Below are 25,688 nucleotides of genomic sequence, written 5' to 3'. Positions count from 1 at the left end.
AAAATCTGACAGGGGATTGATAAAATGAGTTGGGAGGATGTTTAGAATCTCTTTTATCAGTGATCTATAAAAATAAATTCAATATTCCTGGATTTTCAAGATCCATTCGTTGACTAGGTTTCTTTGAAGTCTTCCATTCCTTTGCAAGGAGTTTCTGGTGGTCTCAGCATCAGCTGTCACTGTCCAATTTATCAACATGTTTCTTTCTCAACTTCTAAATAAAAAAATATTTAAATTGGATGCCTCACAGATGTGAGTGACATAGGAAGACTGTACTTGGTATTGTCCTGAGTGTTTAGGTCACAAGAAGAGGGCTGGGAGGTCTGTGTGTGGGTACCTACACCTGCCAAGTTCTCCCTGGGGTGTTAGCGAAAGCCAGCCTGGCTGTCACCTGGTGACACCTCACCTTGTTGCCTCACATGCAGTGACTGACTAGGAAGACCACACCAGAAAGGTTCACCCTTTCTGTGAGACTTTAGCTTGTCCATTCTACATTAGCTCTCTAGATGTATTGGAAGCGTATGTAGTGCTAGATGAAGAGGACAATGTTTTCTTTGCCTTTTATTTACTTATCTGTAGGCCATGCAGTTGCTGAAGAGGAGGCCAGAAAAGCCCACCAGCTGTGGCTCTCGGTCGAGGCGCTGAAGTACAGCATGAAGACGGCCTCTGCAGACCTGCCCACGGTCCCGCTGGGCGGTGCCGTCGAGGCCATCAAAGCCCATTGTGCTGACAATGAATTTGCCCAGGCTTTAACCGCGGCAATTCCTCCTGAGTCCCTGACCCGCGGGGTGTACAGCGAGGAGACCCTTAGAGTCCGTTTCTATGCTGTCCAGAAACTGGCCCAGAGGGTAGCAATGATTGATGAAACCAGAAATAGCTTATACCAGTACTTCCTCTCCTATGTGCAGTCCCTGCTCCTGTTCCCACCTAAGCAGCTGAAGCCACCACCGCAGCTCTGCCCTGAGGATATGAACACATTTAAGCTATTGTCCTATGCCTCCTACTGCATTGAGCACGGAGACCTGGAGCTGGCGGCCAAGTTTGTCAACCAGCTGAAAGGGGAGTCCCGACGAGTGGCCCAGGACTGGCTGCATGAAACACGAATGACCCTAGAAACCAAGCAGATAGTGGACATCCTGACTACATACGCCAGCGCCGTAGGAATAGGAACCACTCAAGTGCAGCAAGAGTAAGGCCTAGGTGGTGTCCTGGCCAGTCCTATTTCATGTCACAGGAAACCGGCAGTGACAAGTATACGAGGGGTTGGCAGCAAGGGACCCACAAGTGTCTTGAAAGGAGCAGGTTTCAGATCCTCTTCTCAGGGTCAACACTTGCTGCAGTTCCATTATCTCCACTTGCTATCATGTCAGTGAACTCCAAGAATGCTTTCCTTGCCACTTGTGTAACATTGTCATTTTTCAGGTTTCACCGACCGGGCTTTTGAGCCAATCAAAATAATGTTTGTGATCCCTACTGCTAGTGATTTTTGACCTTGGAGCAAACTGAATAAAGCAACAAGATGAAAATGGAATACCTTGTCCCTTTCCCCAAGCTACCATTTCCAGTGTGTTGTGTGTTCAGAAAATGGCCTTGGAAAGTAGCAAGCAGAGGCAGAAAGTCCTGGCCACATGGAGCTTCTGGGCTGAGACTGGGTCACCAGAAATTCCAGGGCTGATGCATGGCTCTGAAGCTTCTGGTGAATTGATGCCTGCTAGTCACTCAGGGAGCCTGGTTACAGTTGTGATCCAATCCACAAGGTAAGCAGTTGGAAACCACCAGCTGCTCTGCAGGAAGGAGAAAGACGGGGCTTTCGACTCCAGTAAACAGTTCCTCACAGGCAGCTCGACTGTCTTAAGGGGCTGCCATGAGTCAGCATCAACTCAAGGACGGTGAGTGTGGATTTGAGTCAGAATCAGCACCCTGATGTATAGACCAGAATGCTTAAGATTTGCATTTATGGTGGGACTTTTAGCTTTCTAGTGATTGAAAGAACTCATGTATCCAGACTGCCAGGAAAAAATAATTTTTTATTGGGACCCAATATACACATTGCTATGTGCATGTGTAAATGAAAGTTTCTAGCCAGTGCTGGTCCTCTGCTTCTGGGGCTGCTTTCTGTTGCTACCAACTAAGTTAACTAAACACACCCCACATGGGTCACCACCAATAGTTTAAAAAGCATTAGCAATTGGCCATGCTCATTTCTGGTACCTGGACTGAATCTTCACAGAAGTGGGGGCAGTGATCCTGGGAATGTTACAGAGAGATTGGATAATGCTGTGGTGTACGGGGTGGAGGGGGCTTCAAGTTTATGTAAATTCTCCTTTTCCACAAACTCTGAAGTTGCCTCCTATTTAATCTCAGTTGCCATAAAACCAAAAGAATTTCCTTGACCACCTTTTGGAAGGTAAGGGCAATTGGTGTCCTGAGTAAACACAACATGGTATGTATTGGTTTTTAAAGGGCAACCCTTCCACATGAAACCATGTTTTTACCAATAATCATAAATTGTCAGCTTTTTGTGTCCACAAAGTATCCCAGATAGTGTAACACCTAATGGAAGGATTGACAGCTCTTCTGTGGGAGAAACACATTTAAACCATTGTCTGTGTATGTTTCCCTGGAAACCCTATGGGGCAGCACTACGTTCTACGGGGACACCATGAATTGGAATGGGCTCAATAGCAAAAGGTTTAAGCTTTTGGGTTTTGTGTATGCAGAGAATTTGTATCTGAGCACATGGAAATCATGAAGGGGGTTTTAATATTTTAGATCCGCAGGTGATAATGGCAACTACTGGATTCAGTTTGTTCCATTCAAGTGTCTGCATGCCCCTGACCTTGTCCTTTCATTGCAGCCTATTGGGTCATCTTAGATCTGGATTGATATTTACATTCCTTACATTCTCTGAAGTGGATTCTTAAAAACATATCTAGTGTTCTTGGACTGGAACCTGTTTTGTTTAATGCTCTTAATATCTGAATTGGAGGCACTCTTGGAATTTGGGGGCTGGTTTTTACAAGGTAACAGAACTTTACCAAATTCACTGCTATGAGTCGATGCTGATTCGGTGACTACAAGGCAAGATGGAAGAGCCCCAATGAAGTACTAGACGCACTCACTCTTTGCTTGGAAGTTTGGAAAATAGCTACTTGGCCAGGTGACAGGAAGAGATCCATATTTATACCCATTACAAAGAAAAATGACAGCAGGATGCTCAAATATCAATTCCATTAATGTTACATGGAAATAAAATTCTGCTGAAGATCAACAAATGTGGCGGCAGCAGTACATTGATGGGGAACTTGCAGAGGTGCAGGCCGTGTTCAGGAGGACGTGGAACAGGGATCTTGCTCATCTTGGTTCAAAGCAGACTACTAGAAAGATAATTACTTGATAAATTGACTGTCGAGGCATTTGATGTGGATCATAGACTACAGACAGCCTTGAGAAGAATGGGATTTCAGAACACTTCCGTGTGCTCGTACAGAACTTGTACCTGGATCAAGAGACAGTTGTGCAGACAGGTGTGTCAGGGCGGGATCCTTTCACCATACTTACTCTATGCTGAGCAAATAATCAGAAAAGCTGGCTTATATGAAGGCATCAGATTTTGAGGATGGCTCAGTAACAGGTGTTGCCTGTGATACACAGATGACAACTGCTTACTGAAAGTGAGGAGGACTTGAAGCACTTGCTGATGAAGATCAAGGATTGAGCCCTTGGTCTGGATTACAGCTCATGTCAACAAGACCCAAACACTCACAATTAGACCAATAGGTAACATGACAAATGAAGACTATAGACATCAGGATGTGCACGAGTGCTCATGGAAGCCGCGTTGCATTAGGTACACCTGCTGCGCAAGACCTTTAGAGTAGCAAGGGTATTACTGTGCAGGAGAGGTGGGCCTGACTCAAGCCATGGTATTTTCAATGACCTCCTATGCATGTGAACACTGGACATGGGGTAAGGAGACCAAAGAATTGATTCATCTGAATTGTGCTGGCAAGCAAATTGAAAGTACCATGGGCTTCTAAAGGACAAAGCTGTCATAAAGACGGACAGCCAGAATACTCCTTAGAGGCAAGGATGGTGAGATTCTGTCACGTACTTTGGACATGTCAGGAGAGACCAGTCTCTGGAGACCATCGTGTGGTAGTCAAGGGAGGAAGGCCCTCGAGGAGATGGACTGTCACAGAGGCTGCAACAATGGGTTCAATAGGAGCAAATGTGCGGCTGGGCAGGACTGGGCAGTGTTTCATTCTGTTGTGCACAGGGTTACTGTAGGTCAGAACTGACTGAAGGCACCTAACAACTTTTCTAAACTCATCCTCTTTATTTTGGGGATGGATGAAATGGCAAAAGGCATGTACTTGCAACTCTGATTTACCTACTTGTAATATTGATATACATATTTGTAATATCAAAAATGCTTGTAATGTTTATTTTACTCAAACTATATAAAACATTATAGTTAATGAATTGTTTCTCTTGGAACTCAGGAATAGCCTCCTGTTTGATAGCTAAGCTCAAAACATGAACAGACCTTCAGTGGTTTATTTCAGATCCAAAACAAAATTATGCAGACCACTTGCTTTCAAATTTTAATAGTTCCCTTAACACCCCACCACCCTGTTGCATTTTAGAAAGCAGACTGATGTTGTAAGGTGGCCCTCTAGCCCCACCCCCTAATCTTCCTGGGTTGTTTTTTCACTCGAACACCAGTCATATGATATAAAGGGTGAATCTTACTTGCATTTAAGCTTGGTCAGATTTATCAGCAGAGGGAATCCACAGGATCCAGGAGGTAGATGGGTTGTAGGTACATCCAGTTGGTTCTGACTCAGTAACCCAGGGGTCCTCAAACTTTTTAAACAGGGACAGTTCACTGTCCCTCAGTCCCGTTGGAGGGTCAGACTATAGTTGTTTTTTTTTTAATTTTTAAACTATAAACAAATTCCTATGCAACTGCACCTCTTATTTTGAAGTAAAGAAACAGACGGGGCAAAAACACCCGGTGGGCCGCAGTTTGAGGATGCCTGCAGTAACCCAGCCCTGCGCCATCTCGCTTTTTAGGCGTGAGTTCATTGCTGCAGCCACCACGTCCAATTGGTCTTCTGAGGGTCTTCCTTTTTCACTTGCGCTGTAGCAGACATGGGAACTCTTTGGAATGCACAATTGCTGTCCATCAGTACCCCTTTAAAGCAGCGTAACTACCCCTGGGACCACTCCCACATTTCCAGTTCTAAGGCCATACCAGGTCATTGGGTTTTTTGCTTTCATCTGTCAATGGCTATAGGACAAGGTTCTCCATCCTTTTAAGCACGCTCCTAGTTAATTTTTTTTTCTTTTGCCTAGTTTTCATCTTTAATGTTGGAGATTATAGAAATGATTTTAAATAATCTTAGGCAGTCTTTATTAATCATTCTATTTGGGGCGGCAATCCACTATTCAGTTGTATTGAGCACACTTGTACATATGTTGCCATCAACATTTCCAAAACACTTTCCTTCTACTTGAGCTAAGGTAGTCTGTAAGGCACAATCCTCCAGTATTCCTATTAAATTTCCTGCACTTTTAATAGGTTCTAAATAAGTCTCCCAAGTCCCAAATTGTCCCACTGTTTAAAATTAATTTACTTCATCTCAGTGCAGACGTGTAATTTGACACGAGGGGAAAATGTAAATGCTGAAACACCAGGCCAACTACTTTTACCAGGATCAAGCAGTCATTTTCTCAAACAGAAGTCCTGGAGGCTGCAGGGCAGTCAGCGTTGATGAGGAAGACGAGGAAGGTCGCCTAGCCACTACCCTGAGTAGCAGCTGCCTTGAGTTTTAGCTATGTTGGCTCTGCACAGGGTCCAAGGGTTTGGGAGGGAATGTCTGGCAAGTGAACTGGGCTTTAATAAATTGTCATGACCCTGCTTAGTTTGCAAGTCTTAATTTTCGCTGCGATCTATAAAACTGAGCTGCTCCCTCGCAGGCCTTCCCATGTGAAAGTCCACTGCTGTGCAGGCGCCCAGGCAGCAGTCCTCTAGTCTTGAGTCCAAGGCAGGTGCAGATGCACTGCCCTTCATTTTGACCTCCCCGTTTTAGTACATTGCTTAAGTATCCCCAATTGTGTGGTCAAAAGTCATTTTACCTCTCAGGTCTACTCTAAGTGATTGTATAACCGGTCCTGTCATCCTTCTAGTGGCCTGCTTTGTGTAGTTTATGCAGCAACCAACACGAAGAAATTCAGCAAAAATCAAAGACTGTTGAGAAAGCAGGTAGCATTCATTAGTTTACTCTGCATAATGAGCTCCTGGGTGCCAGGTTTTAATCCAATCATAGACATTTGGGAGAGGTACTGTTAAAATCCTTAGTGGCCAACTGGTCAGTGCATGGTAATAAGGCATTCTATTGGCAGTCTTCAACTGACCTGTTGAACCAAAAATAGCATTTCTAATTTCTGGTGATCAAACAAGCTTACTCGACATACCTGAAGACTCCTTCCTTTAGCCTTCACAGTTCTCACTCCCAACTGTGCTTAGGGTGCTGGTACTCTGAAATGGCTCACTAGCCTCAGCAACAGGCTGTTCCCTGCTTTCTGGGCAGCTGGTGCTGATGCGATAGTGCTGGCGTGATTATAAAGCAGCATGTCCATTTTTTAATTAGGCTTTTCGAAACTGGATTCTAGTTCTAATTGGATCTGAAGTGCAGCCCAGAGCTTGTCCCTTCTAATTTTGCTATAAATGTTGACATTTCAGGATGTAAACATGAATCTGTACATCAACTGAGACATACTTGCACGTTCTATCAGTATCTCAAACAGGGTTTTCCTGAGCCATGCTCTCAGGGTGAGCACTGAGGCAACAGAAGATGCTGATGAACCAGTTAGCATCACTGGCAGTGACACCAACCAGGTTCTCCTTGAAAGTTGCTTCTTTGATTCAATGTAAAGGCGTTAAGGGATCATCACAAATTCTTAAATAGCTAAGTACTATACTAGTGAGTTTATTTCTCTTTGCCCTCAGAGTTCTTGAGCTCAGTCATTCAAGAGAATGCAAGAACCAAATATCAGCAATACATGATCAAGCCCAAGAAACATCCACCTGTTACCCACAAGCCCCCTCGTCACCTACCTACCTCAGGCATGCCACTACAGGAGGCGCAGCCTGCAGACAGGGAGTTACAGGGCGGGCGGAGGCTATGTAGAAATGAACGCACACATATGCACATAAGGTATAGCATTTATTGACAGGCTCCACTTGTAGGTCAGTCGTGCAGTCTAAACTCCTGTCATTCTATTGAGCTTTAAAGCACAGTCTTCATGTCTTCGGAAAAGGGCCTTGTTGCCCGAACAGCAATTGTTATCCAAACGCGTGAAAACCTGTTGACCCCTCAGACCAGGCACCACAGCACGAGGCAGCCCAAGGCTGGGACTCGGGGTGGACCTTGGAGGGGCAAACCGCTGAAGTTCCTGGCTCTGCTCGGCACAAAGCTGGATCGCTGCTGCTAAACTGGGAGCCTCACTCACTTCGGAAACACCAAACTCAAATCTGACCAAATTTGAGGTCGGTGTTACCTCTACTATACTTCACAGCAACAAATTCCCTATCTGTAGTCCCTTCTTTCTCGCACCATTGCTAGATATTAACGCCTCAGTTCCCATGGGACTTTTGCAGACACGCTAGGCCTCATCTGCTTCTGAATTTCCCACTTCTATTTGCTTTCACTGATGTCGCTGTCACTATCGCTGTCACTGCTGTCACTCTCGCTGCCGCTGCTGCAGGTGGTCAAAACAGTTGGGCCTCCCAGGGCTTTCCTGGAGGAAACAAGAGGGGAGTCACGATGGGACAGCCGGGGGACCAGGCTCCCTGAGTGCCTCAGACCTACCACTTGTCATTTTTTTTATCAAAAGGAAAAAGATACACCAATTTTATAAGTAACAAACTTCAACAGCCAAACCTTTCCTGACTGGTACGCTAAATGAGTAAGGTCTAAATTAATACACATTTTTTTAAAACAAGAAAGGTTCATGACAGAAAGTGATAATCTGAATGGACAAATTGCCTGCTCTACCAACCCCACCTTTCTTTCCCACGAAGATCCAGCACCACTTACTTCTGCTCCTCTGTGATGGCAAAGTCGGCCAGCACTCTCTGGGTGAGGCCCTCACAGGAAGGCAGGCTGAAGGCACTGGCCAGCTTCACCACCCCAATGGCCTGCTCCGGGCTGTTGGCTGCCTTTGCACTGTCCACAAACTCACCCAGCAACTCACTCCTGTCAACGAGCAGCCAAATGAAAATCGTCTCCAACTAAGCCCTGCCAAGGCCATCAGTGAAAGTCTATAGACACAAAAATCTTAACATTTCTTCGGAGTGAAAAATTCTTTTACAGTAGCGTTTCAAAGTCAGTCACATGACATTGGTTAACTACATTCAGCGAGCACCTCGCTGCAATTGCTAAGCAGCTGTTCTGATGGCGGGGCAGCTGCAGATGGGCACGTGCCGATCAGAAGCATGCTCAAACGTGGTGGCAGCAGGTGACGAAACGGGACCACCCCACAGAAAGTCAGGCCATGTGGCTAATTGCAGGTGGTATTCAGGGACATCCTATTAACTGCAACTTACCTGGGAACCTTGTTATGCTTCCTGAAAAGCCCCAGCATTTTCCTGTTCAGGACGAGGAAGGAGAAAGATGTTGACTACAAACAGAAAAGCAGAAGGCGCCCAACTGACAGTAGCTGTTCCTTCCCTGCCCTCGCTGACATAAATCTGTGGGCTCCAGCTCCCTCTGGCTGTCTGCCCTGCCTGTGCACAGCCACCTCGCAGCGGCCCCACCTACGGGCACTGCACACGCCAGTAAGCCTGCCAGGGCTTGCACTGCTCTGGGCACTAACCGCTAGCAGATGCTCTGCTGAAAGGAAGGAAAGGAGAGAGGGACAGAAGAACAGGGGAAACAATGCTGAGAGCAGGCTTCAGCGAGAAGCTCGAGCTTAATCTGCTTTGGAATTTTCGTCAAACACTTTTTGATTACTAAATAGATTCAAGGTTGATTTTACATCCCCAAATTGTATCAAACACTTAAGTTAGTGGGGGCCTACACAACAAAGAACCAAGTGGACTGGAATGCACACCTGCCAGGGGCCACTCTATCCCCAGGGGAAGGACTCCATCACGGACTGGGGGGTGGGGGCCCTGAGCTCTGCTGGCCCTCCACTCCGCTATGAAGAGCAGGCTCAGATTGAGGCACCAGTCTCATGCCAGTGCTCGCCAGCATCCTGCCACACGCAGAACGAAGGAGAGACACCAACATTCAGCTCCCATGGCTCAGCTGAGGTCCGTACCCCTGCGCCAATCATCACAGCCTGATTCACAGCAAAGGCATGCCAGCCTGCCACCTGCTACCCACTGCTAACAGCAAACACCTGTCACTAGCAGCACACTTCCTAGCATGGTGTCTAAGCGATGGAGCTGCACTTGACACCAGAGGTCAGCAAGCTTCCATGCTTCTGCTGGATGCAGTTTGCAGTCGCATTCTGGACTAGTGCTTGTGGAGTTCCGTTCTTGTGAAGAAGCCATGCATAAACAAACCCCTGAACCTAAGGCCCCAGGCCACCCTCGGGAAGGGATCTCGCTCGCGTGGCTCCACTGTGAGCCCAATCAGTGTACAGAGGGAGTGGTGACTCTAGAAAGGTAGGCACCACCTGAGAGTCATCAGCTCTTTGAGGTCAAAGGGTAGCACTGGACAAAGGCGGGAGCACAGGAAAGGGGGGAAAGGGGATGGATGAATGGGGTCAGCGTGGGACTGCTATGTGAACTGAAGAAAACTGCCCAAATTGTGCTTTGCAAACCTTCAACCGTAAACTTCATCCACACACCCCTCCCCTCAATTCTTAGAAGTCTCATCACTCAGCTCCTATTCTGAGAGAAGGGTGAGAAGACGTGAATAAAAGGTTGCTCAGGAAGCTCAACGACCAAAACATTAAAAAAGAATAAGTTTCTTTGGTCACCTATTATAGTTTAACTTTCCACTGAAAATACACGACACAGAAGCTAGTTTGAGTCCTGCTAACTCAATCTTGTTTGAGAACCTTTCTTGACAAATGCTATCTTACATGCGAATATCAGCACTCCTCATTTACACATGTAGTCCACTCACCAGGCTTCCTGGGCTCTCCCGGCCCTCAGAAAGAGCCCAGCTATACAGTTCAGAGAGGCAGCTGGCCAATCTGAGACGGTCTGTCTGGCTTCTTGGCTTTCGTACGTAGACTTGATGTCGGCAGCACAGTCAGCAAAGGCCACCTGGAGCTGAGAGGACCTGAGTCAGTGGGGCTGCCTAACTGGTCTGATGGGCATCCATCCCACGGCCCCGCCCAGACGACCACCCCCCATGTGAACGGCTCCCATGCTTACTAAGGACCTAATGCAGACAGAAGAGAAAGCAGAAGACCACCACCTGTCTGGGGGAAATGACTGCTGCTGCTCGTTTCCTTAGGAATGCGAAGTCAGAACCAGGGCCTTGTCGTTTTTCCTCTGGACCTGGCCGCATTACAGTCCCTAGCTACAAACGAGGGGAGTGAGGCACAAAGGAAGTTCCCTAGGAGGACCTGGGGTCTGCACCTACACAGACACTTACTCAAGTGTCGCAGGTGGTCCTCAGCCACAAGAGTTGGAAGGGATGAAAATGAGGTCAGAGCAGTTAGGATGAACCAAGAAGTTCAGGCTTTTTCCAAAAGGCAGCAGGGGTCCGTCCTTTGGTGAGTTTTAAAAAATCATTTTATTAGGGGCTCTTACAACATCCCATACAATCCATTGTATGAAGCATATGCATATTTGTACATGTTGCCAACATATTCAAAACATTGACTTTCTAGCTGAGTCCTTGTTATCAGCTCCTCCGCTCATGACCCCCTGATAAGTCATCTTGTTTTACACCAACCACTGACTCCCTTCACCCATGTTTCTGCTGTTCATTCCCCTGGGTGGGGGAGGGCTCCATCACCACCCCCATGTCTCTTCCTGAGGGGTTTATCTGACCTGACTTCCATGGACCAGTGTACACGCTCCAGTCTAGCCAGAACTAACAGGGAGGACTGAGGAAGCCTCAGAGGACCAGAGGAATATTGTGTCTCCTCGGTGCTACTCTGCGCCCTGGCTGACCCATCCTGTCCGTGTGATCTTTCCGTGAGGGGAAGTCCTATTGTCTAAAGACAGGTTTGGGGTCTCTACTCTGACTGCCTTGTTCTCAGCAAAACGTTTGATTTTGTTCTGCATCTTCTGATGTCTGTTATCTGATCCTGTCGACACCTCATGATCACACAGGCTGGTGTGCTTCTTCCACGTGGACTTGTGGCTTCTCTGCTAGATGGCTTCTTGTTTTAACTTCAAGCCTTTAGGACCCCAGGCACTCATCTTTTGGTAGGCGGGCACCATCAGCTTTCTTCACATTTGCTTAAGTACCCCCTTTGTCTTCAGCGATCGTGTCAGGAGGGTGACCATCACAGAATGCCAGGTTTTTAGAACAGGGTTTTAGCGTTGAGGGAGGACTTGAGCAGAGGCCCAAAGTCTGTCCACTTCCTCAATGTGTTGCCATACAAAGATATGTTCATACACCAATACCTCTATGAATATATTTACGAACCTATGTTTATATCTCTCTATCCATAGCTGCTTCCTAGATCATTCCTGTTTCCTTTTACTTAGCTCTTGTTCCACTATCACGCTCACCATTCTTCTGCCTCTTTGCAATTCCTCTCAGTTAGATTGCTATTGCTCCAACACCTTCTGTTCTTGCTTTAATTTCCTAGTGGTTCCAGTCTATGGTGTTGTTTGCTCACCACTCCCCACACTCCTCACCCCATGCCTTTTCCTTCTCCCAAGTCCCCAGGAACCATGGGTCCCATTGCTTTCCCCTTGGGCTTGCTTCCCATGCCTATTTTACATAGGTTTAAAAACAAAGACAATACAAAAGACAGAAAAAAACAAACTAGTAACAAAACATGGAGAAAGCATACTTAATTCCAGGTTTGTCTGCTGACTTTTATGACTATCACCCCTACAGTCCTGGAAGGGGGGTGAGGGTTGGTCTAGGAACTGTCCCTCCTATCCTGAAATCTATTTTGGGGGACTCCTCAGGGGCTTTGTGACTTAGCTTTGCTCCCATTGCTGATCTTCCCTTCTTGGTTCTGTGGGGGCAGTCAGCCTCGACTCACTCCCCGCCGCGTGTCCCCAGGGCTGTCCTGTTGCGGTAAGCTCCAGCTAGGGGACACGTCTCTAGCCCTACAGTACCCTGAGGGGTTATGCTCATAGCTCCTGTCTTGGGTTAGAGGACTGAGGTGGACTGTAGAAACAACATTTTAACATGTGGACTGGCTTCAATGGGCCTAATGGAAACCTGCAGTCTGGGGGCAGCATCCTCCAGAGAGAGAGAGAGAGAGAGAGAGGAGAGAGAGGAGAGAGAGAGAGAGAGAGAGAGAGAGAGAGAGAGAGAGAGAGAGAGAGAGAGAGAGAGAGAGAGAGAGAGAGAGAGAGAGAGAGAGAGAGAGAGAGAGAGAGAAAGGGCATGCTGCTTTCTCACAACACACCGTGTTTCAGGAGGTTCCTTACCTCTGGCGGGTGCTTGTCCCTGGACATGAGCATGAGGATCTCTTCCCTCAGGTCACTGCGGTAAGTGTGGCCATACTCTTTACTGTCTTGGAAGGGAAAGGAGCAGTGATGAGTGACCTTCATCTCCTAAGGCTGACACAGCTTTGGCTGACCTCTGTCCACTGCCAGCTGATTCATGAGGGAGGCTGAAAGCAAGTGGCTCACAGCATCGGTTCCCAGCTTCCAGAAAACCACCAGGATAGTTCATGGCAACAAAGAGTAAAAACAGTAGTGAGAGCCAAGGCCAGTAACCTGTTCTTGATCAGGTGCTGTCTAAGTGGGCCTGGTATCCCCACACGTAGCACAATGGAAGCCATCACTTCCACATGGGAAGTCACTGTTTTATAGTACTTTGGGAGTTTCGATCTTTTTTATACACAAATACAGCAACAATGCATATTAAAAGGGCAAGATCTAGTTTGCAGACACGGACGGTTGAAATGGACGCTGTGATAATACAGGAATCCCCTGGGCATGCCTTATTTTACAATCAACTCAAGACAGAACAGCTCCATGATCATGGTTGTTTTGCTTAGAAATATAAAGTACTGCTGGTTTTGGTGAGCAACCAAACCAACTGATGCCACATGGTACTGATTCAGGGAGCCCGAGACATGGGATCAGACTGAGGGTCTGCTCTGTCTGAAGAGGAAGACTCTCAAGCAGCTGGTTCTCAGCACATTTAACTCATGCAAACCATGCGCAACATGAAGTGGGCTGGGAGCAGCCTTCAATGCATTCATTTTGGTCCAAAGTGGAAGTGGCTATCGTGAACAATGGCTATGTGCTTGTTCACCAAACACAGGGCATTTTCCAGGACAGAGGTCAGGCCCACACAAGGTGAAACTGACCTTTCCAGATCTGAGGAATCATCTCTAGCCGAGAGGCCACATCCAAGGCTTGGAGAAGATCTAACAGCGTTTTGGAATGGGGAAAGAAGACCTAATTGAGAGAAATTCAAGTACATTTTCAATAACACCGATAAAGACACAGACTTGTCTGCAGTGGTAAATGATAAGTCATGAACCATCTTACTGAAGGTATCAGGTCCTTATACCACTGCAAGGTGACATCGATGTTTTCCATCAGACAAAGCAAACTGAAGAATCTGGAGCTGAGAGAAAAGGCGAGTTACAAACTCCCCACCCCGAACAACACTCAAACTCAGAGCCACCTACAGGGCAAGCTGTCAATCTCACTCGATGGGACCAGGAAGCCTGGGCTGTCTCCATGGAAAAAGCTGGTGGTTTGAACTGCTGGCCTTGTGGTTAGCAGCTCAACCAGTAACCCACCATAGGCCACGAGGTCTCCTCACACTTAACACCAGGTGGTAATATGGCACAGTTTTGGCCGACACCTTACATAATTTCCATACGACTAATTAACAAGGTCCCACCTGTCATTCATGTGCTCATCTGCCCAAGCAAATCCATTTAAAGAGCCTGTCTGGGTTCTTGAAAAACAAAAGCAAGGGCTGGGGAAAATCACAGAACAAGCCAGAAAGCCCCTCCGTGACCCATCCCTGCTGCTCCAAAATTAAAAACACAGAACATGCAAAGTAGAGGTGAGGCAAAAAGAGTACATGGGCTTAAAGCGCTCCACGAACTGTTTTCATTTAATCCGGCGCCCTGGGGCACTTAGGGCTTCGAGCTGCAAGGTCAGGAGGAGATCAGCCTAGCAGCTGCCCCCAAGGCAAAAGATGGCGCTCTCTGCTGCCACCAAGATTCAGCCTCAAAAACCCTACAGAGAACCCGGTACACCCAAACCCACCAAAGCCAATAGCAGTGGGTTCCATTACATCAGGGGCATGGTCCTTACAGTAAGTGCAGGTACACTAAGGAAGGGCCCCAACATCTCCCCACTGGCCTAATCTACTCATGGTTACGTAGACTTCTTGCCCAAAGACACATTTCTAGCACACTTACAAATAGAAATTACGCCGGTGATCAGGTCCAATGAACTTCCGATTGTCGCCAGTGTTCAAAAGGCCATGTATTTTATAAGCAAGTTCTAGGTCTTTGAGAGAAAAGGCCTGAAAATTTTCAAGTATTAATATTTATTATTGACGTATGAAAGCAATAGTCTTTTTTCATCATGAACTAGTGTGTTGTCGTCATCAAAGCCCCTCCCCCCCCACCGCCCAGGGCACATGTAGGGAGAGGGGTGCTTACATACAAAGGAAACACCCCAGGAGACATGCACATTTCACCACAAAGCAATTATCTTTAGGGAACAGGGTACAACTTATTCCGAAACCACTTCAAAATATATGATAACAAACTGCCAAGTAAAAAGTCACGAATAGGCATTAATGAAATGCTCTGTACCTGTATCTGGAACAGAGATACAGAAAAGGGGAATTTAAACAATAAACACGGGGTAAAGACACTATGGGAGCAATAGCAGACATTAGAGAAAAAGAAAAAATTTCGGCAGCTAGACTTGCATGGCGAATGCTGGGAAGTGAAAGGAGCCATGTGGAAAGGCAGACTGAATCAAGACTCGGTCCAAGGACAGACCATGGACGATGAGGGGGAGCAAGGGGAAAGGACTCAACCAGAAACGGTACTCACAACTTTCATGGCAGATTGAAAAAACATATCTGAAAATCAAAGTTCATGAGAGCCATGGTTAGGATGGGTGGAAACAATTTTTCCCAGGAAGTGACAGTAATAAATTCTGGCAATGTAACAACTGATAATACACAAAATCAAGCTAAAGGAATAAAACAGGAAGAGGGACAGCAAACGGCCACTCTGGCTCTCACAGAATAACCATTCAAAATACTACAAAACCCTGTGCCCATCACCTAACAAACAAAGCCTCTAATTAACCAGCACGCCAAAAGCCCACTGGGTTTAGATGAGGAAAATGACCTACCGTCATCCAGGTCCCTTGTGTCAAATTTCTTCCCCACTAACTCATCCATTATATCATAGATGATATGGGACGATGCGTTTGAAGCACTATCTGCGAAGGATACAAACGGGTCAAGCAGGTTCATCTCCTACACCACCGCCACGCCCGCTCCCAGTGCACAGGTGCACTCTCCTCCCTCCCTCTTGCGCCCGGAGCTCATCTGGGGTGACCATGGGTCTTTGTCCATCGGCTCCACCGGAGGCTCTTCAGCTTGACTTTCACACCCCTCACTGAACTGACCCACCCATTCAAATAGCCATGTCCTGTACAATACAACCTGGATCAGAAAACCAAGTGGGGAAATAGGGCTAATACCTGTAGACAGTCCTTTCAACATTACGAGCTGAGTACTTAAACATCAAATCGCTTATCCACAATGTCTGCATCCAAATGGTTATGAGAGGACTCAAGCTCATAGGTAAAAACCATTCTACCTTTCAGTCCTACCTTTCGGAAAGGGTTCTGAAGCCTCTGCGCACTGTTCTTTTGACAGCACACGCATGCCTTTTTAATTTGCTTCACCTCCAGGCGCTGGGTCCCTAATTGTATTAGTGACACACAATTGCCTTAAAATGTATGTTTTTCACACTTCATGTGCTCTCTCTGTCCTTGGGGTAAACTCCTAGGAATTGTCTTTGGCAGTAACATGTACCCAGAAGACAAACCAGCCCTGCCTCCCCCCCAAACCCCGGCTGTTCCTTACGAAGTCCTCACTTAGCCACCTAACAGGGGGTGCAGTGTGCCAGAGACAGGAAAAGCTACGGGCTCAGACGCTAGTTCTCACCACAGCTGAGTAAAAGTTCAAAGCTGTCAATTGTCATGTTACCTTTGTTTTTCCCCAACAGATTAAACAAAACATCTCTCAGAGGAGAGGATGTAGACTACGTGAAATCTGCCGTCCACCCCGGAATGAACAGTGCTCCTCTCTCTTGTTTCAACGGCCACCAGAGCAAAGGACGACTTGCCTTGTCATGTCCCAGCATGGCTCCTCCTCAGCTTAGTCAAGTTGGGGGTACACAGAAAAGACCCAACAGACGGGGCTGCCTCCCGCCTGTCCTCCAGTTATGGCGCAGGACACGGCACACTCAATCTACCGCAGCAGGACCTACGGAGGAGCCCATTCCCATTCGACAACCTGGCAAGCACTGGATTACAAATCTCAACTCAGAAGTGCCGACTCCAGAGAACACCCCAACAAGGACGAGCTGACCTCGAGGCTGGAGCCAGAGACGGAGAGCAAGGAACTACCCTCCCTGGGGACCACGAGCACTCCTTCCACCACGGACATTCAATCCTATTTAATGTGAGTGAAATCGCACCACTGCAGCTTGGCACGTCTAACAGCCCACTTCTGTTGGCACACCAGCATCGCGCTCTGTGCCGTCTCTCCAGCTCATCACAGAAAAGGCACGGCCCTCACAGGAACACTGTTCCCAGGCTACAGTTGTGAATGTGCAAACTCCATTCTCAAGTACTATGCAAAACAGCTAATTTGTAACAACTGGTCAGGGAAACGCAAGGAAGCTGTTTAATTTTCTATATAAATCAATGTAACGTAAGATAATACATACCAGACTGATAAAATACTTGAAGAATGTAGTGATATGTTGCAAGCGAGGGTTCTTGAATTACCAGGTGGAGAAAAAAAATAAGAAAAAAACATGTCAAAACAAATTTGTCCAAAACATATCTTACCATTGTACACTAGAACGAAACACACATCGACATTGTTTTTTAATCAAGACTCCTTTCTGAACAGGCGAAATCTTTGTGAAGACCTCACCATGTTCCCGCCCGAACTGATCCCGCCACACCAGGGCTGACCACTAAGGGTGTGGGGCTGAGCAGCGAGGTCCCCAGGGAATGCTGAAGGTGGACTTTGAGGCCAGGGCTTCGCACCCCAACAGACTCGACTGGAAAACACACCTCAAGGCCAAGAAGCAGTCCCTGAAGTAACTACAAGTTTTTCTTTCTTGTAGTTGTGTTTTGTTTTTTGTCATTGGCTTGGTGGTGGTGGTGTTTTTCTTTTGTTGCTTGGTTGTACTCTGTCTTGTTTTTGTGCATGTTATTATCTCCGCAGGTCTGTCTAAATAAGATAGGCTGGGTGAACCATCTGGAGGAGTAAACAATGGGACCGACAGTTCCAGGGAACATGGGAGAAGGGAAGGTAGGCAAAGGAAGTGGTGTTAAAAAACCCAGGGACAAGAGAACAACAAGTGATCCAAATCAGTGGTGAGGAGGGTGTGGGAGGCCTGGTAGGGCATGATCAAGGGTAATTGCTGAAACCCAAAAGAAGACTGAGCATGATAGTGGGACAGAGCAAAGAGCTAGGAGACAATGGGCATTTATAGAGGTCTAAATAAAGGCATGTACATATGTAAATATATTTATATGAGATGGGGAAATAGATCTATGTGCACACATTTATAGGTTTAGTATTAAGGTAGCAGATGGACATTGGGCCTCCACTCCCTCACTGCAAGAATACTTTGTTCTGTTAAACTGGCATTCTATGATGCTGGCCTTCCCTACACAACCGCTGAAGACAAATGGGTGCATAAACAAATGTGGTGAAAAAAGAGGATGCCCTCCCCCCAACTACCATGATCTGAATTCTACCATGCAGGCCTGGATAGGACAGAGGCTGTACACTGGTACATATGAGGGCTGGAGGTACAGGGAATCTAGGGTGGATGATACCTTCAGGACCAAGGGTGTGAGGGACGATGCTGGGAGAGTGGAGGGTGAGTGGGTTGGAAAGGGGGAACTGATTAAAAGGATCCACATGTGACCTCTTCCCTGGGAGAGGGACAGCACAGAAGGGGGGAAGGGAGACTCCGGATAGGGCAAGATATGACAAAATAACGAGGTATAAATTACCAAGGGCACATGAGGGAGGGGGAAAAAAAGAGGACCTGATGCAAGGGGCTTAAGTGGAGAGCAAATGCCTTGAGAATGATTGGGGCAGGGAATGTATGGATGTGCTTTATACAATTGATGTATGTATATGTATGGAGGGTGATAAGAGTTGTATGAGTCCCTAATAAAATGTAAAAGAAGAAAAGAGGAGAAAAAAATGATTAGGGCAAAGATTGTACAGATGTGCTTTAAACAATTGATGTATGTATATGTATGAACTGTGATAAGAATTGTATGAGCCCCTAATAAATTGTTAAAATTAAAAAAAAAAAAAAAGATGATGCCCAGCTATCAAAAGATATTATCGTCTGGGGTCCTAAAGGCTTGAAGGTAAAGAAGCAGCCATCAGCTCAGTAACAACACAGTCCACATGGACAAACACATCAGCCTGAGTGATTAAGAGGAGTTGAAGGCATCAGCTATCAAGCATCATCAGAACAAAAAAATCATATTGTGAATGAGCGGGGGAGTGTGGAATGGAGACCCAAGACCCATCTGTAGGCAATTGGACATCCCCTTAAAGAAGGGTCGCAGGGAGGAGACCAGCCAGTCAGGGTGCGATGCAGCAACGATGAAACATACAACTTTCCTCTAGTTCCTACATGCTTTCTCCCGTCCCCCACTATCATGATCCTACTTCTACCTTACAAATCTGGCTAGACCAGAGGATGTACACTGGAACAAATAGGAACTGGAAACACAGGGAATTCAGGGCAGATGATCCCTTCAGGACCAGTGGTGAGAGAGGCGATAGCGGGAGGGCGGAGGGAAGGTGGGTTGGAAAGGGGGAATCGATTACAAGGATCTACATATAACCTCCTCCCTGGGGGATGGACAACAGAAAAGTGGGTGAAGGGAGATGTCGAACAATGCAAGATATGAAAAAATAATAATTTATAAATTATCAAGGGTTCATGAGGGAGGGGAGAGCGGGGAGGGAGGGGGAAAAATGAGGACCTGATGCCAGGGGCTTAAGTGGAGAGCAAATGTTCTGAGAATGATGAGGGCAATGAATGTACAAATGTGCTTTACACAATTGATGCATGTACGGGTTGTGATAAGAGTTGTACAAGCTCCTAATAAAATGATGAAAAAGAGACCGGGAAAAACAATGACCTCACCATGTGCACAAGTCCTAATGCTACTATAAAAGCAGTTAAGGATGGAGCACAATGACAACGCACAAGCACGTGTCTGGGTTACGTGTTTCCTTTGCGACTACGTCACAGAATTTGAAACTAATCTATTCTTAGTGGAGAATTCTTTACACAATTAAGAAATAAAATAAAAAAGCACTAAGGTATACAACCACGGAGGTAGACAGTATGGTTGCTCCCTCCAATAACTGGGAATGGAAATTCCTTATGAGCCAGCAATTCTTCTGCTGCCTACTATTCCCTGAAGAAGTCAGAACAAGCCAGAAAACCTTCAGAACTTTCCTGAAAGTAAACACCGGACAATGACTACACACATTACTCTCATGTTGGTGGCAGTGAGGTGTACAGCGGTAAAAAGGGGGCAACAGAAAGCCGAAACATCCATAAGAAATGGCTAAGGAACTGAGATACACACGATGGAACACTGGACCACAACGATGCAACCCCAAAGCACCTCCCGGCTGAAATGGACTGGAGGACATTGCTGAGTGAGGGCAGTCCATCCCCAAAGGGCAGAAACGGCAGAACTGACCACCACTTAGGATAAAAACTGAAACAAACGCTTGCCCACCAAAGGTGACAGACTTTGGAGGTGCCAGAGGGAGAGGAGCAACCCCCTAAAACAGCAGTTCTCAACCTTCCTAAAGCCGCGATCCTTTCACACAGTTCCTCACCTTATGCTGACCCCAACCACAAAATAACTTTCATTGCTACTTCATCGCTGATTTTGCTACAGTTATGAATCATCATGTAAATGACATGCATGATGTATTTTCATTGTTACAAATTGAACATAATTAAGCAGTGATGATTGATCACAAAAATAGTATGTAATTATACATTGTATGTATTTCTAATGACAAATAAATGAAATTTTGTCTTGAAGCATGGGGGAGCATGGGTAACAGTCTTGGGCATATGTGCATGTGGACAGATCCGCCTGGAAATGGATGGAGGAGTGATGTCTCGGTTCCTACGACCATCGGAAATGTGTTTTCTGATGGTCTCAGGGGACCTCTGTGAAAGGGCCGTTTGACCTCCAAAGGGGTCATAAGCCCCAGGTTGAGAACTGTTGGACTAGAAGGTTGCCAGGGATTGACCTGGGTGATGGGGGAAGGGAGGCCGGTAAGAGAAGAAGTCGTGTGGCTGTGTCCGGAGGAGGCAGGGTGTGTTGATGCATCGGGAACGTAACCCTGCCCACCCACTCGACCCCTGACAAACCTGATACACAATAAACTCATTAAAAAAAGGTATAAGGGAGCAGCTCTCAACATGTGGGTCGGACCCCCCCAGGGGTGTCGAAAAACCCTTTCACAGGGGTCGCCCGATTCATAACATTAGTAAAGTTGTAGTTATGAAGTAGCAATGAAAATAACGTTCTGGTTGGGGGTCAGCACAGCTGTAGGACCTGTATGAAGGGCCGCGGCTTGAGGAAGGCTGAGAACCACCGGTGTAAGGTACTAAAGGGAACTGTAATTCGCTGTCAAGGGTGGGACGATGGCAATACCATCCTGCACGGTCTGGACCCAGGACCTGCAGCCAGCAGAGCAGCGTGCCTGCAGCAGGACCTCGAGGTGGCACCCTTCCTTACCTATTCCGATGGCTCTCATCTCCCGGAAGGTCTGCAAAGCCGGCAGCCTTCCAAACGCATGGAATCTTCGGAGACATCTCAAGATGGTATTAAACGTCTGCAGATTCGGTTTCACCTTCTGAGCAACCATTTGTCTCAACAGCTCCTGTCCCATCAAAAGCAGGGAATAATTGTTTACGCCTGGATACGATAACCAATAACATAGTATTCCCTATTTTAGCAAAGGCAGGGAAGAGGAAGACTCATTTGGGCTACATTCATAGCAAGTTACCAAACTCCTGATTTCAGAGTCATTTTATTAATTAGCACGATCAGTGATGTTGCTGGGGAAGCACTTCATAAGTGCCCCCCCCATGGCATCTCACACTCCAGCCATCTAGTGAGTCCCCCCAGAAAAAAGGCTCATACCAAAGATGATATTAGAATGAACTTTTAAGTTTGTGCTTTTAAAAATGACTAGTACAATATAAGCACGTTTTATTCCAAGTTACCAAACAGCAATTCAGTGATCTTTAATGTTTAGAACTTATGAGATAACTTTACGACAAATTTGCTACATCTGTTTTAAAATACTTTATTTTTATAATTTACAATAAAGCACATTTTCATACACATATGAATAAAACCCAGATCTTCATGAATTCCAATTGTCTGCTCTGAGGGAATTATGTTTATTCTTCCTACAAGCCATGCACAGACACTTACCTTACAATCACTGAATAGCTACCAACACACCTGAGGCCTATTCGAAGACAATACAAGGGAGGGCCTCCTTACCTGCACCTTCTCCCACCTGTCCTCAAATCTCCCATTCACGGTCGTTGCTTCAATCAAAGCATTGAAGGTGTCTACATCAGCTGTAAAGGAAGGAAACAATCTTAGTCCCATGTGGAGTTGAGGTGGCGGCCTTCACAGGCTCACAGCTGTGTGTCCACGGGCCTGGAAGTCACCTCCACTCCTGTCTCACATACCAGAGCCTCTGAGGAGGAACCAGACCGCTCACACACACCTTCCTGAAGGCACACTCACCACTAAGTCTGTTGTTCAACAATTCCGTGTATAAGCTTAATGCCTGCTCATTAGCTCGGTGCTAGAAGGATAAAAATTAAAAGGGCAAAATTAATTCAAGAAATCACACGCACAATGACTGCTATAGTTTGGGAATAAAGCAGCAGACAAGCTTCTTATTTTGCCTTCCTGGGGAGCCCCGGTGCGTAGTGGTTATGGGTTGGGCCGCTAACCACAAGATCGGCCGTTCGAAACCACCAGCTGCTGAGGTGGAAAGACGAGGCGTTGGCTCTCTCCTGCCCCCACAGGATTGCTGAGTCAGAATGGAACCCAGTGGACCGAGGCCAAGGAGCCATGAAATGTGCTACATGTACGGGGCAGCCTCCCAGCAGTTTTGAGGTTAAGAAATCCTGCCATAGCAGAAGTACAAACAGAAAATACTAACCTTCACCATGCCCCGGATCATTGTGCAGTAGGAATGTGCGTTTTTCTCGGGCATTACAGCAAAGATCCTCTCAGCGTTGTTGTTTTCTCTAGACACAGAGAGTCAGTGTGAGCCAGGGAAACGGGACGTGCAAACAACTACCACTGAGTGTTTCCGCCATGCCCTACATAGTCTCAGCACCCCGAGGAAGACAGGGCTAGGCGAATTTTGAACATGAGGAAAACCAAACCCACGAGAACTTCAGTTTTAAGTTGCCCAATTATGCCGTCAAAAGGCAGAACCAGAATGAAAAGCTTTCCTAATACAGTGTTGAAAAGTCTCCCCACCCGCTGTCACCCCGCACATACACGCTCCCACACGTATCCACTAATGGTTTCTTTGGAATCAGCCACACTAAGACAAGTATACACGGACTCTGCGTATATATGCCACGTTACAAAAACACGCGTTGCAGATATTTATTTAGAAACGTCCAAATGCAAGCAAATACAAATTTTAAATTTACAACAAACTATATTTCAGATTGCAGAATGCATTTTTGTGTGGGAGGATGATGGGCACTGTAAGAAACTGTAATACCAAAAACTCAAGCCTACTGCCACGGGTGTGACTCAGATTCCAAGCGACCCTATACCGGGTGTCAGAGGCTGCCAATCTTTACTAAGCAGACAGCCTCATCTTACTCCCTCAGCGTGGCTGGCGGGTTTGAACCACCAACCTCCTGGTTATGAGCCCAATGTATAAGCTGACAGCACCACTAGAGAGCCTTAGATAGTAATATGAACTTCTAATAAAGGAAGGAACCCTGGGGGTGTAACGGTTAAGAATTCAGCTACTAACAAAAAGGTTGGCAGTTCAAACCCACCAGCACTTTGGGGGCGAAAAGACCAGCTATCCTCTTTCGTAGGAGAGGTCAGTCTAGGAAACTCGTGGGGACAGGTACATTCTATCCTACAGGATCCCTATGGTCAGAATCAACTTGATCGCACATTACGACAACATACTTCCAAGCTATTCCGAGCTGATGACCAATCTTCTTCCTAGATTTCTCACTGTTTTCCTCTGTGGCCTCCTCCTGAAATGAATCATCAGCAGCAGCTGTTAAATCAAAGTTAGGACAACAATGGAATGCACTACAAAAAGAACTTCCCAGAAGTATGAACACACCCAGCAGAAGGCAGAGCCAAGGCCAGTACATGCGCACCCCTCTAGGTAACAATGCCGCGTGGTCGATCAGAGAATTTACAGGTGAAAAATAGAGCTGGCCCCAAAGCAGGAAGGGATGCCCTGCAGAGCAGGTGGGGCCAAGGCCGTCAGGCCTTGCCCAAGGACAGAGAAACTGGAAGGTCACGTGACAGTCGGTCTCTTGAGGAAGCACATACTTCAAAAACTATCTGGCTGAATCCAGACAAAAATACTGTTCATCACGAGGGGCCAGGGAAGACACCCTGACTCCGGAGCTAGAGATCGGACGTCTGGTTCAGTCCCAACACTTTTAAGCACTGACCAGCAACGCCAGCTGATGTTTTGTTTTTATGATTTAAAAAAACCCAAAACACTGCCCCACATTTACAAATCAAGATCTGGGTCAGGCTGACACCCAGCCAGCTAGGCCTGGCTAGCATAGCTCAGGGCTACCCCGAACCTGTGGCCTCGGGAAGGTGGTTGGCCGGGACTGGCAAGGAAGGTCCCGGGTTGGTTAGTGGAGAAAAACTGGGGATGGCCATTTGCTCACCCAGAGATTCATTTTCACACAAGTAAAATGATACTTTTTAAAACAATCGACTATACACAGGGGTTACAAAATATTTGTGGAAAAGTTATATTATCTTTAGATTTTATTTTTCCACTTTTGTAAGCTGTCTCTTACATGTTATATATGCTACTTCTCCACTTCATTGTCTAAGAAGGAATCCTGGTGGCCAGTGGCTAAAGCTCCAGGGCTACCAGCAAGTTCGACGGTTCAAACCCACCAGCAGATCTGCTTCTGGAAACATTACAGCCTTGGAAAGGCTATTGGTAGGGAGGAGGTTCTACTGCCTGTCACTGGGTCAGAATTAGTGACAAGTGGGCCTCTATTAACATCTCAGTTTCCCACACTCCAAAAGACCTACACTAGTGCTCTCAAACACAGTCCAGTAACCATCACTCAGACAACCTCCTTTATTTTGGCGCGGGGGGGGGGGGGGGATGGCAGAACTGGACGCTGACAATATTTGTGCATCTGATCCAAATGTTTTTTTGGGGGAACTATTTCTAAGGGTAAAACTCTGTGTTGAGATGGGTGACACTCCTTGCGGGCACGACGCCCCTTTTGCACCCAGTCTAGCATGGCCACTCCTCTGGCCTGTGTGCGCATGGGCTTTCAGGAGGTCCAGGAGCGGGACATCTTGTGGCTATTTGCTTCGTACTGTCACTGAAGTGACACTAGCCCACGCATCTGTAAGAGGGACGTAGGGCTACATTAATCATCTCTCTCGTGTGGGCACCACTGTGTGTCAGGCAGCTGCATCCCGCATCAGCACAAGGCTCTGACCTTTACTTGCACAGGTGACCAAAGAGCATATGTTAATCCGAGAAAGGGTCCAGAGGAACCGTGAAACCACTGCCAGGTCTACCCTTATGAACGCTAGAAGGCGACGGATTACCAAGTCCTCTGGCTTCTCAGTCTGTTGAAAATGATAATCAGCCGGGGGCTCTTGGTCACCATAGTAACAGAGCAGATCCAAGAGCTTATTAGTCGTTTCCAGAGAGATGGCAGTTCCTGTGTGGGGAGACAAAGAAAGGAACCTTGAAAACACAAGAACTACCAAAAGCCAGTAGGTTGAAATCTGTCACTTACTCCACTAGCGGGCTATCTACTTAATATCACCCATCACTTTATCCATTTAATGTCAGCAAGAAAGAGGTGCAGACAGGGACATTACTCTCATTTTTCAAGTAGTTTCACCTGAACAATTATGAATCTAGATGAAGTCTGATCCACAGGTCTTTATCTGATGGGCTCGGATCCTG

General features: G+C 46.7%; 2 protein-coding genes and 1 non-coding gene across 8 annotated transcripts in view; 1 reads left to right on the top strand and 2 right to left on the bottom strand.

Moving 5' to 3' along the window:
• IMMT (inner membrane mitochondrial protein) overlaps positions 1-1,551 on the top strand; it is a 33,974-nt gene extending 32,423 nt beyond the window's left edge. For all 4 annotated transcript variants that reach the window (XM_075563104.1, XM_075563102.1, XM_075563103.1 and 1 more), the window contains one exon: positions 580-1,551. In XM_075563104.1, coding sequence (XP_075419219.1) covers positions 580-1,193 — 614 coding nt within the window. In that variant the 3' untranslated portion in view covers positions 1,194-1,551. The remainder of the gene's footprint in view (positions 1-579) is intronic.
• A 5,671-nt stretch (positions 1,552-7,222) lies between these two features.
• PTCD3 (pentatricopeptide repeat domain 3) overlaps positions 7,223-25,688 on the bottom strand; it is a 33,171-nt gene continuing 14,705 nt past the window's right edge. For 2 of the 3 annotated variants that reach the window (XM_075563098.1, XM_075563100.1), the window contains 18 exons: positions 25,322-25,437; positions 23,678-23,748; positions 22,674-22,761; positions 22,250-22,310; positions 21,998-22,077; positions 21,221-21,365; positions 17,125-17,175; positions 15,515-15,604; positions 15,208-15,236; positions 14,560-14,666; positions 13,670-13,748; positions 13,486-13,576; positions 12,596-12,681; positions 10,446-10,550; positions 10,149-10,297; positions 8,618-8,659; positions 8,109-8,267; positions 7,223-7,809 (listed from right to left, as the gene is read on the bottom strand). In XM_075563098.1, coding sequence (XP_075419213.1) covers positions 7,707-7,809; positions 8,109-8,267; positions 8,618-8,659; positions 10,149-10,297; positions 10,446-10,550; positions 12,596-12,681; positions 13,486-13,576; positions 13,670-13,748; positions 14,560-14,666; positions 15,208-15,236; positions 15,515-15,604; positions 17,125-17,175; positions 21,221-21,365; positions 21,998-22,077; positions 22,250-22,310; positions 22,674-22,761; positions 23,678-23,748; positions 25,322-25,437 — 1,652 coding nt within the window. In that variant the 3' untranslated portion in view covers positions 7,223-7,706. The remainder of the gene's footprint in view (positions 7,810-8,108; positions 8,268-8,617; positions 8,660-10,148; positions 10,298-10,445; positions 10,551-12,595; positions 12,682-13,485; positions 13,577-13,669; positions 13,749-14,559; positions 14,667-15,207; positions 15,237-15,514; positions 15,605-17,124; positions 17,176-21,220; positions 21,366-21,997; positions 22,078-22,249; positions 22,311-22,673; positions 22,762-23,677; positions 23,749-25,321; positions 25,438-25,688) is intronic. The other variant, XM_075563099.1, reaches the window with a different exon arrangement.
• On the bottom strand, positions 9,221-9,357 carry LOC142462077 (small nucleolar RNA SNORD94). The gene has a single exon (XR_012787220.1). It is a non-coding gene; the product is annotated as a small nucleolar RNA SNORD94 (small nucleolar RNA).

Source organism: Tenrec ecaudatus, chromosome 11 (assembly GCF_050624435.1).
Source record: "Tenrec ecaudatus isolate mTenEca1 chromosome 11, mTenEca1.hap1, whole genome shotgun sequence".
Lineage (NCBI taxonomy): Eukaryota > Metazoa > Chordata > Mammalia > Afrosoricida > Tenrecidae > Tenrec > Tenrec ecaudatus.
Note: the sequence above shows the minus strand (reverse complement) of the source record. Positions and strands in the feature narration are given on the sequence as shown.